The sequence below is a fragment of the Sceloporus undulatus genome, chromosome 6 (assembly GCF_019175285.1).
Source record: "Sceloporus undulatus isolate JIND9_A2432 ecotype Alabama chromosome 6, SceUnd_v1.1, whole genome shotgun sequence".
In the NCBI taxonomy this organism is placed as follows: Eukaryota; Metazoa; Chordata; class Lepidosauria; order Squamata; family Phrynosomatidae; genus Sceloporus; species Sceloporus undulatus.
Window position 1 is genome coordinate 113,183,148 of NC_056527.1, and position 11,996 is coordinate 113,195,143.

Sequence of the window (11,996 nt, forward strand, 5' to 3'; positions counted from 1 at the left end):
AACTTGCATACAGTGCTGCCAGTTGCCTGCCAAACAGGTGGCTCACTCAATTACATAGTGCCAATCACCTGTTTGCTGGGGTTAAAGGGCAAATGGGATATGGGCATGGAAAGGTGGCAGAGTGAGAGGCTGATTCCCCCATTCCCCTTTCCTCTTGACAGCTTGAGTCATAAATATAAGCATCTGACATTTCCTTTAAATGTCCTTGAAATAATTCAAAGGCTGGCATGGCCCCAATGTTACTGAGATGACTTTCCAACAGTCAACAATTTTTCCAGTATTAAACTTTCCTTTAGCACCACACTGAATGGAATACAGTTGGCCCTCCACGTTCACGGCTTTGATTTTTGTGGATTTGTTAATCTGTGGTTTTGATTAATATAGCAAGTACATATGTCCTCTCTGGGAATCTCCAAGTGCTCCAGTGCAATTCTGCTAGAAGTTGACCATAAAGTTGTGCTGGAGAAGTTCCTAGAGAAAACCCTTCTCTAGGCATTTGTAGGTCCTCCAGAATGATTCTATGATCAACCTCTGGCAGATGTTGACCACAGAGTTGCCCTGGAGGACCTGGATATTCCTAGAGATGTGCTCTCTTAGGTAAAAAGAATAGTGTTTTTTTTTATTTGGGTTTTTTCATGGTGGGCCTTCATTCCAATCCCAGCAAATGTGGAGGGACAATTGAACACTACAGCTCAGTGGTAGCTGTGCTCTCCCCTCAAAATTTTACAAATATCTCCTTTAAGGAGAGAAATCCAGGGGATCCAGTGGCACTCCATGTCTGTTGGGAGGTCAGTTATACTCCAGACTTAAAAGGCACTATTTGTAGTGAAGAATCCTATCCTCCAAATGGGTTCAGCTCCTTTTAAGTTCATGCTAAAACTCAGAGCGAGTTCCCAGTCCCATTGAAAAGGGTGCAATCAGCTGCTCCTGCCTTGAAGAGGGAAGAGACTTGAGCTCCTCCTAGATAATCTCCTCCATATCTCCACAGGTCCATAAAACGCCTCCTTTCCTGGCAGCAGCATCCCAGGGGGGGTGAAGCAGTCTAAAAGCATGGGTTGTCCATTCCATTTCCAGATGGACCTTCCCCACCAACAACAGCAGCAACAAAGAAACTTCTACCAACAGCTGTCCTGTGGTGGGGCAGGGGATCCAGGTGGCTTCTACTATTATGATATTGCTTTGTATGGTTTTTCAAAAATATATTTTGGTATATTGGTTTATTAGCTGCTTTGGAAGGATCTTTGTCCTGAACGGTGTGATATAAAGCGCTGCAATGAATAAATAAAAAGCTGCCTGGACCCCTCTCCCTCCCACTGTTAATTTATGCATGATGGCCATTCCATGTAGGAATATTCTGGCCCTGGCTGAACTTTTCATTGAGCTCCCATGGCATAGTGGATCAGGGCTTGTTGGATCAGAGCACCCATCATCTGCCATCCTCTTTAGGTTTCCTTTCAGCTCAGCTGCAATCCTCGGAATAGTTGGGAGAACTACTGAGAGGGAACTTTTCCACCACCAAGATACTGTTCTTAGCTAGTCCTGTTGGTATCCAAACTATTTTATTGTGGAGTGGTCTGGAACAGTCAATTAAGAGTTTTGCAAAAGACCTGCTTCCGCTGGGTGATGGATATCAGTGCTCTGTTCTCTGTCTGAAGCACCTGTTGCCACACAGCACCTCAAAGCCTAAGAGGTCTTGTTAAACAACTTAACTTTGGGAGTTTTCAAAACTTTGTAGCACTTGCAGAGCTTCCCAGGAGACTCGGCTGAAACTACTTCAGCTGCAGTTCTCAGAGCATATCTTTGACATCATCCTTCCTACTTTATTTATGAATTATTGCTGGTAACCAAAGGCATATATAAAGACAATTTTAAAAAAATCTTCAGAGCGAAGAGCCAAAGCCTATGGATGGATCAAAATGTAACAGCTTTGTTTTCCGCATTCTGGGCTAGCTATCGTTTGGTAGATTTATTTGAACAATAAAAATTAAGATTACCTTATCTTCTCAGAAACCATCTTGTTAAATATGTCCTTTACTGAAATTTCCTAAAAAGGCAATGTAAATTCAGATAAAAAAATTGCCTACAAATTAGAGTGAATATTTTCAATCTAAAATTTAAAATTTGTCAACCACAAATGACATTTTATACCAGAAGACTGACATTCAGTGATATGCCTGACATTCTCATTAACCCATCCTGAAAAGAATAAAACTAATCTTGAAGACCGGCTGCATAGAAGTCCTCTGTTGATTTCATCTACTTCCTGCAAACTAAACATTGCAAGCTTTTTGGTTTTTAAACTGAACTCGGGTTTATCCAGAAATTGCTCTGATCACAAGCACCAAGAAGAGAATGTAAGTGATATTTTCAATATTCCACTGGGTAATAGATGTTTGGAGTTAATCGGGTTTTTATTTTAGATAGGTAGACAGGCAGACAGACAGACAGACAGACAGACAGATATACATGATTATCATGAAGCCTACTAGCTTGCCAATAAACCAAAGATGGGCAGGATGCAATCTTTTGGATTTAGTTGCACTGAAGTTCCTATTCTTCTTCTTCATTGGCAATGCTATTTATGACTGCTGGGAGTTGCAGTTTACTAACATATGGAAGGTCACACCATTAATTTGTATAATCACTACTGATTAATACATAAATGTCTTCTACATTTGTGAATCCCCATAACTTGTCCATTTCAGGGTAGCTTAGTTAGGGAGACATTCAATTGCTGGGTCATGCTGGGAGAGAAGCATCCTTCTGCCAGATGTTTCCTCCATTGGGTGATTTGGGGATTTTTTTTTGGGGGGGGAGCAAAGAATCACAGAATTCCATGTAAAGTTTGACTTTATCTTCATTCCAGAATTGCAAATGTACTAATAGTGTATGTGAGAAAGGACTAGTTGAAATTTAAGTACAAGAACACTTTTAGTTAACAAAGCTTCAGACAGTGAAGTTCCTTTTTTACATCCACCCAGATTCCTCCTCATCTTCTGTCAGCTGCAATTTTTAAAGCAATGTGAGCATTGAGAGGAAAGAAAAGGAGGACTGGGGAAACAAAGACTTTTGGTGATGGGTTGCAACAGTGTGTCCAGAGTAAATAATGCAATAAACAAGCTTGAGCTGGGAAACAATGGGATTCTGAAGTAACTGATTCTCCTGTAGCAGTGTGTACTTGCCTAAAAGCAGCAGGACAAACAGTATTTGCCTCCTGAATAATTTACTGAGGATGAATGAAGAGCAAAACAGAGGGGAAAAGTAGAGCAGATAAGTCTGCCTCACCAGTGTATTATAACGGCATTGATGTATATGTGTTGGATTTTAAAAAATGTCTGAAAGATATGGCTCTCCTTTTTTGTGGTGTAAGAACATATCCCAATTCTTTCCATGTTATTTATGCTTCTAGTACCAACTTTTCTGTTAAAAAAAGTAATGCACCAAAACATATCTCCTTTATTAACTGAGGTATATCTGTACATCATCTTTAAAAATGTGTCCTAAATATTGCCAGTCCAGGATCATTATCTGTTTTATAATTTTACATCCTTCTCTATTACATATTTATACTCTCCAAGGAAGTATGGTGGTCTTTTCTGTGTGTGGTGCTGGGAAGCAGGAGAAAGTGTCAGTATGAGAGTTGTATCCCAGTACAATCCTGGCAAGTCATGGCTCTGAGGACTAGAATTTAGATTTCGGGGCTATAGAGAGCCAAGCTAGATGTGCTTTACTTCACTGATTTCCATTGCTTAGGAAAATATTGGTGCCTTGCCCTTCTATTCCAACTATGGCTCTCAAACTGACTTCCACAAATATGCCAATAAAACTACCTAAAGATCTCCTAGGATAAACCCACCTTTAAAATAGCAGCAGGTCCAAATCAAGCACACCACAGCAAATACAGAATTTATTCTATTAGAGTTGCATGTTCATGAACTAAAATCCAGGGGTTCTTCCCACCCAATAATTTCTCCAAGTAAATTGTCCTCCAGAGGGAAAAATATCCTCAGTAAGATTATCTGAACAAGGCCATGGTGTGGCAGAAAGACTACCTTCTCATCTTCCAGTGCAATACACAGTTAAATACATACTCTCCAACCGAATCATGTGTGGCCAAGCAACAACAGAGTGGTGGTTGAGATGGTGAAAATTATTAATGTAAAAGTACACACCAGCTAGGAGAGGCTGCAGCAGTTTGCTTTTGTCTAGCCAACTGAAAAGAACAAGCTTTTACCCATACCTCCTCTCCCTGTGCTGAGCTAAATGAGTGCAAACTACTTTTCCACTTTGAACTCAGGTTTGCAGCACTTGAAATAAGCTGAAGAGAAAGAAGGAAAGTGAAAGGAGGAGAAAGAAATGGGAATATTTTAAAAATTGCTGAAAAAGTGAGTTGTCAAAGGATTAATCAGGACTGTCCCTTCTAATTCAGGATAGCTGGAGAGCATGCAAATATGCAAGGTAGCATGTCAGTTTATTTCCTGCTAAACATTCTCTTTTTTGTACATTTGGGGTGGTTTCCTTTTATTTTGACGCACAGATGTCTGAGGGCTCCCACAACAATTTTAGCCTGTCATCTTTACAACTGCTCTTCATTCCTTGCAGATTCATCCATAGACAAAGATGGGACCTGAGAATGTCACCACGGTGAAGGCATTCATCCTTTCAGGTCTGACCACCAACCACACCATGGAATTGTCACTCTTTGTTTTTTTCACTGCCATTTATGCCTTCATCCTTGTTGGCAACATTCTTATCGTGATCACAATAATCTATGATGATAATCTCCATACCCCCATGTACTTCTTCCTCAGTCACCTTTCCTTCATTGATGTCTGCCATTCTTCGGTGGTCATTCCCAAGATGCTAGCTGGCTTCCTGGAAGAGACAAAGACCATCTCCTTTGGAGAATGTATCGCCCAGATGTTCTTCCTCCACCTCTTTGCCTGTACAGAGATCTTCCTCCTCACCATCATGGCTTATGACCGCTATGCTGCAATATGCCACCCTCTCCACTACACTACCATTATGAGCCGCCGGGTTTGCCTCCAATTAGCAGTGGCCATGTGGTTGGGTGGACTAATCCACTCCATTGCCCTCACAGCATTGACTCTCAATGTGCCCTACTGTGGCCCCAACGTCGTTGATAATTTCTTCTGTGATGTCCCTTTGGTCATCAAACTGGCCTGTGCCAACACCTATGTCTTCGAAGTCCTCATCGTCTCCAACTCCGGGGTTATTTCAGTGGTCTGCTTTATAGTCCTGGTAGTGTCCTACGTGGTCATCCTCATCTCCTTGAGGAACCGCTTTTCCGAAGGCCGTCGGAAGGCTCTGTCCACTTGTGCTGCTCATCTGACAGTGGTAACCTTCTTCTTGGGTCACTGCATTTTCATCTATCTCAGACCGGCCAAGAGTCTCTCTGCAGACAAGGTAGTTTCAATCTTCTTCACAGCTGTCACACCACTGCTCAACCCAGTCATCTACACCCTGAGGAATGAGGACATGTTGAATGCCCTCAACAAACTGCGAGGCCGACAGGTTGATCTGGGAGACAAAAGACACTAGCAGGACCAAGTATAAATAAAAGAAGTGGAACTGTTTCATTTCAAAATTAATTTGAAACCTTCTAGGAGGGGACCGCTGTCAGCTGAAAGGCAGCAGATGAAATGAGATTTGAGTTTGAATTCAAGCAATATATTTAAAATTCTAGATTTGCAGATTCATTTCAGGGTAGAGTCCACATCCTCCAAAGTCTGTGCCTGTCCCACATTGATTGGTATTGGGTTCCTAGACCATGTAATAGGCCCAAAGGCCTCCAAGTCTTTGGTGCATGGTTATGACATCCAGTGTTGCCAACAAGCCTCAAAGATATTCCTCGGAATGTTTTATCAAAATCCCAAATCCCCGGAATTCCCCAATATTTATTATTATTATTCAGTCAAAATCCCTGGAAAGAAATTAATTAAATTCCCTGGATTCCAGGGAATTCCCCAGAAATTGGCAACACTGATGAATGATGGCTTTTATGATGTTGTATGGTTCTATCTTGGGGGGTTCTTATGTTATATAATGTATTGTTATTGTTTTTGTTATTATTGTTAACCGCCGTGATCATTGGAACGGCGATATATAAATAAACCTTCATTCATTCATTCATTCATTCATAACCATGACATGCATGCCAAAACACAGAGATTTTTGGAATCTATTTCAGCCCTAGCAAATATACTAGGAATCAAATTCCTTTCCCTTTTGAAATGATAAGGGGTGCACAGCCTTTTTGGTCTGGAATGTGATGTCAGCTGGCAAACTAAAGGTTGCATGTGTGCATGCTCATGAACAGAAAGAGAGGGAGTCACTTCCTCCATAGATACCTGGTCCCACCTTCCCCTCAGAATACAAAACAAGGCCTTTAGGGGGTTATTTTGGAATTCCAAATAAGGGAGAACTCAACCTGTACTGATTGGCATTTGGGTACTTGTAGCAGAGCTTCAGATTATAACATCATCTGTTGTATAGACTTCATATTCTGTTCCTACAAATTAACTATGGGACTTTGGACCACACCCGTGGCACTAAAATCCATCCAGTCCAAAGGAAAAGTGAATCTGGAATTTACCATAGTGTAGAATACCATAGCAGGTTGCTATTGCCTAAACAAGATGTATGTTGCGGGGATCACCTTTAACCGTTATAATTTCCTTGCATTTTGGAGCTCAAGTCAACATGGAAAATCCTTAATGCAATGTGTGAAACTAATAATTTTCTTGTGAATAGAATTAAAAATATAGTTTTGGCTATTGTCTTCCTCATCTTCATATTATTTCTGATCTGCTTTTATACACTTATTCACAATAACAAAAAAATATTGTGGACTGGCACATGGGAGATCCAAGTTCAAGATTCCAAGTCCTGAAACTCACTGACTGCATCTATACTGTAGAATTAATGGAGTTTGACATTGCTTTAACTGCCATAGCTCAATGCTATGGAATTCAGGGCTAAAACAAACTACAAATCCCAGGATTGCATAGGATGGAGCAGTGTCAACCTCGATTAATTCTGCAGTGGAGCAGCAGCCCAAGTCTGATGCTGGACTGATTATTTACTCAACTTGCTCAAGAAGGTTGTTCTGAGAATAAACTGAGGAAGAGTAAAACCATCTATGTCTCCTTGGAGATGGCATCTAAATGAAAAAAACAGGCAAAGAAAGGACCTTATCACACGTGGGGGGGGCGGTTTGCAGTTGAGATCCGCAGTCACTCCTGTTCTAGCAATGCAAAGCATGATGTTTTTCCACACCAGATCCAGAGTCACTCCTCTCTAGCAATTGCGGATTGAGGTTAAAACATCATGTTTTTCCACACCTGGTTGCCTTTCTGTTGTCCTTCTGAAGTGAGGGGCAAGCGAAGTCAGTTCGATTCCAAGCAAGTCACGTGATGCGGACTCAAGCAAGGGGGAGTGAGTGCACATTGTATTATCACACCAGAGCATACTTTGAGGGGTCAGCGATTTGAATGGCTCCCTCCTCCTCCCTCCTTTCCCGCGGGTGACAGGGACCCCGGGGAGGAAGGGACTGGGAGGGCTGCCTCCTCGGTCCCTTCATCCCCAGGGATGCCCATCATCCCCGGGAAGGAAGGGACTGGGAGGGCTGCTTCCTCGGTCCCTTCATCCCCAGGGATGCCCATCATACCCGGGAAGGAATGGACTGGGAGGGCTGCCTCCTCAGTCCCTTCATCCCCAGGGATGCCCATCATCCTCGAGAAGGGAGGGACTGGGGGGCTGCCTCCTCGTCCCCCTTCTTCTACCAGTGATGCATCATCCCCAGGAAGGGAGGGACTGGGGGGCTGCCTCCTCGGTCCCTTCTTTCCCAGGGGATGATGGGTCCCCTCCCTTCCCAGGGATGAGGGGCATCCCCAGGGAGGAAGGACGAGGAGGCAGGCCCCCCAGTCCCTTCCTTCCTGGGGATGATGGGCATCCCTGGGGATGAAGGGACCGAGGGAGCAGCCCCCTCAGTCCCTTCCTTCCGGGGGATGACAGGCACCCATGGGAAGGAAGGGACGGGGGGGGGCTGCCTCCTCCTCCCGGGGCGTTTTGCGGTGGAGTACCAAGGCAGTAGCAAAGCTGCATCCAGACCAGACCAATCCGCTGTGCAATTGAAGGGAGCCTGGAAGCGAATTCTGGTGAATTCCTTTTTTCCCCGTTTTTACCAAAATCAGGGTGTCACTTTGGAATCACTGCTGAACACCTCACAATTAGCTCCATAAAATCAATGGTGTCTGAAAACACAGTGACTTTACGAGGTGAAACTGCATTGTTGGGAAGTGCAGTGACTTCGGAAGTGACCCTGAACTGACCCAGAAAACCACCCAAAAGCTCCGTGTGATATCTTCCAAACAACATCCATCATTTGTCTCTTTATTTAGAGGCTACTTTCCCACAAAATTGTGCCCAAGCTGTTCTGAACATCCCAAAGAACTATAACACGACACACCACGCACACCAAACCCGTGTTAAAGAGTAACAGTTTATAATACAACAGTTACAAACTACCATAGTGTTAATAAATAAAGGCATCAAGCTGGAAGAGACTAGGAATTGCAAGCCATTTGCAATGATTTGTTTCCTGCTGGAAAAGTGGGTTTTCAACAATCAGGAAGCTGTACTGGAAAGAATAATAGACCACAATACAAAAAAATTTCGCTAGATCCAAGATGTCTCCGTTCCTTGTGAGGTCTTGGATCTCGGAGTAAGTACCTTTTGGTATTGTTAATAGAATTTAAATTTTATCTCCTGGACTCTGGAATGCTTTCTTCTTAGTGCAGGCCATGGCGGAGGGAGTAACACATAGACGTTCCTCCAAAAAAAACAACATCAATAACATTTTGACAAAGTGAAAGCCATGTGACTAACACTGGAGATTATCAGGGGGGGGGGGGGTCAGGGAAGAAAAAGGCATACTCCCAGCAAAGTTGCGCAAGCTAAAGATTTTCAGATGATGTCACATTTATTCAGGACTTAACCCATGAAGATCCAGGAATGCTCCAGCAACAAACCATTCCCAGGACTCCCTGGGAATGGTTTGTTGCTGGAGCATTCCTGGATCTTCATGGTGTTAAGTCTCGGTAAGCTGGCGTGTCTGGAAAATCTCAGCATCATCGTGCAATTTTGCCGGAGTATGCCTTTTACTCCTAGTTTCCCCCCATCTATAATCTCCTTTGTCATTTTATAATTTCCATTCCCCTCCCCCCTGCTCTATGATTCTTAGCACCTTTGCCTGATGAAGAAGCCAGTGGAGCTTTGAAAGCTTGCATCAAGTATTTTGTGGCATGTTGATTGATTGAATAAAGGCAGTCAGGCTGTTTGTGTGGATTTTGGATGTTATTGTACTGAGACATACCTTTACTTGTTTTCCACAAAATGCAGTACTTCCTGTACAGCAGTTTGGGACATTTGAATATGTGGAGAGTACTGCAGAGGAATATTGCTTTTGTCTTGAAGCAGGGAGAAAACAATTATAATTATTCATCCTTGCATGTTTGGATGAAGGGTTACATCCCTAATCTTGACACAGTCATACTTAGCTAATCCTCCTAACAGCGCCTTCATGGATTTTGTCTTTTCTACGTTATAGAGAGACATCTGAACCCAGCCCAAGTTTGTAAAATTAATCACTATAAACTGATCTAGTTTCCATTGGCTTAACATAAAATAGGAGGCAGCAGTATTTTGCTAGAAATATTCTATGAAAAAGGACACATTGATCTCCAATTCTCAAGTGCATTGTGGTGTTCTTCACAATTAACCTATGCAATATGTTGGTTGGTAGTACCATGTCTCACTTGTGCAGGGTTTCCTTCCAGCCTTTACCTAGGCATCCTTGATCTTTCCCTTTCCCGTTTCACTCCTGGGGGGGTACAGACTTCCAGCCTTTCCTTGAGCCCTGAAAAAAAAACAGTTTTGGCATTGCTGGGGTTTAAATTATATGACAGGTAGAGAGACAGCATGGTGTAAAGGTTTGAGTTTGGACTATGACTCTGGAGAACAGGGTTTGATTCCCCACTTGACTGTAGAAATGCACTGGGTGATCTTGGGCAAGTCACACACTCTCAGCCCCAGAAAACCCTGCAATAAATTCACCTTATGGTCACCTTAAGTTGGAAATGACTTGAAGGCACACAACAACAGGTTTACAGCTTAAAGTGACAATCTTTAGTTTTACTCACAAGCAAGCAAGGGGAGGATCTAATTTGCAACGGATTCACCACGCAGCTTCTACTAGTTTCTTTTTGTAAGCCACTGCCCCTCCTAGTCCAATTTGTAAAGCATCACTATCTGAAGGTATGCCAACTAGTCCAATTGGATTTTGTGTATGCAATGTGTCCCTCTGAGCCAGCATTGTGTAGTGGTTTGAACGTAGGACTTCGACTATGGAGATCAGAGTTGGCTATGGAAACCTGCCAGGTGACCTTGGGTGAATCACACTCTCTCAACCCCAGAAAACACTATGATATGGCCTTAGGGTCACCATAAGTCAGAAATGACTTGAAGGCACACAATGATGATGACAACAACAACAATAACACGTCCATCCACCAGTGTCTTCCAGCCTGAGCAAGAGAGCCACTCATTTCCACCAAGAGAAGACTTTTTTCCGATCCCTGAGTTTTTTAATGGCGGCCTTCACCTCTTCATTCCTCAAGGTGTAGATCACTGGGTTGAGAACAGGGGTCACCAGCGTGTAGAAAATGGCCACCACTTTGTCGGTCGAGGAGCTGGTGGCTGGGCGGGTGTAGAGAAAGAGGCAAGGCCCCAGGAACAAAGTGACAACAAGGAGGTGGGCTGCACAGGTGGAGAGGGCCTTGCGGCGTCCCTCAGCTGTCCGTCTTCTCAGTGAGGCCAGGATGACAATGTAGGAAGCCACTAAGGCCAAGAAGCAAACCAGGGAGATAGTACCACTGTTGGATACAACGAGAACCCCAGTGAAGTAAGTATCAGTGCAGGCCAGTTTGAGCACTGGAAGGACGTCACAGAAAAAGCTGTCTATGACATTGGGCCCACAATAAGGGAGTTGGATGGTGAGGACTGTCTGGACCAGAGAGTGGATGGTCGCTCCCACCCACAGGGCTCCCACCAGCCAGGCGCAGACCTTCAGGTTCATGAGAGACAAGTACTGGAGTGGATAGCAGATGGCAATGTAGCGGTCATAAGCCATGATGGTGAGGAGGAAGATCTCAGCGCAGGCGCAGACATGGAGGAAGAAGAGCTGGGCTACACAGCCATGGAAGGAGATGGTCTTCTGGAGGAAAAGGAAGTCAAGAAGCATTTTGGGCACAGTGACTGAGGAGTGGCAGATGTCGATGAAGGAGAGGTTGCCCAAGAAGAAGTACATGGGGGTGTGGAGGCAGTGGTCACAAGCCACGGTCACCATGATGAGGAGGTTGCCTGCTAGGATAAGCAGGTACAGGGCGGAGAAGAAGGCAAACAAAGCCAGCTCCAGGGCCCGGTTACCAGTCAACCCCAAGAATATGAAATGGGTCACCGTGGTGTGGTTTAATCCATCCATTTAGGAAAAGGTAGAGGGAGCACATGCATTCAACCTAAACAAGGGGGAAACACATATTTGCTTGATATTTATATATTTAAAAACCCACTTTTCTTTCAGTGCAGGACTCAAGGTGGATCACAACATTAAAACAAAATATAGAAAGAAAGAGCAAATAAAACAATTCAATAATCTATCATATAAAAACTAAGAACTGAGGCTGCAAGGGGAGCGACCAGACAAAATTATCGGTCTGTCTGTCTATCTATCTATCTATCTATCTTCATCTATCTTCCATTCATTCACATCAGAGTAGGCAAAGTGTAGCCTTGCTACATATGGACCTTAGAGCCTCAAATTAGGGCCCTTCAAGCCCTGACCCCCCAAATTGGCTCCACTCCTTTCATAGTTGCCCATCCCTATTTTATATTGTACAGTGATCTTGGAAAAGTTA

General features: G+C 43.6%; 2 protein-coding genes across 2 annotated transcripts; one reads left to right on the forward strand and one right to left on the reverse strand.

Moving 5' to 3' along the window:
* Nucleotides 1–1,583: 1,583 nt before the first annotated feature.
* Nucleotides 1,584–11,563, reverse strand: LOC121933876 (olfactory receptor 1509-like). Its single transcript, XM_042473869.1, has 2 exons — nt 10,663–11,563; nt 1,584–1,669 (listed from the first exon to the last, which is right to left on the reverse strand). Exons 1-2 carry the CDS (start codon nt 11,561–11,563, stop codon nt 1,584–1,586), a joined length of 987 nt encoding a protein of 328 aa, XP_042329803.1.
* On the forward strand, nt 2,277–5,562 carry LOC121932790 (olfactory receptor 4E1-like). The gene is made up of 2 exons (XM_042471768.1): nt 2,277–2,354; nt 4,603–5,562. Exon 2 carries the CDS (start codon nt 4,621–4,623, stop codon nt 5,560–5,562), a length of 942 nt encoding a protein of 313 aa, XP_042327702.1. The 5' UTR covers nt 2,277–2,354; nt 4,603–4,620.
* Nucleotides 11,564–11,996: the final 433 nt, after the last annotated feature.

Coding starts and splice junctions, on each gene's coding strand:
- LOC121933876 (XM_042473869.1), bottom strand. CDS start 11,563: ATGGATGGATTAAACCACACCACGGTGACCCATTTCATATTCTTGGGG. Junction 1,670..10,662: donor GAAGGCCGCCATTAAAAAAC/TCAGGGATCGGA, acceptor TTTGAGGTGCTG/TGTGGCAACAGGTGCTTCAG.
- LOC121932790 (XM_042471768.1), top strand. CDS start 4,621: ATGGGACCTGAGAATGTCACCACGGTGAAGGCATTCATCCTTTCAGGT.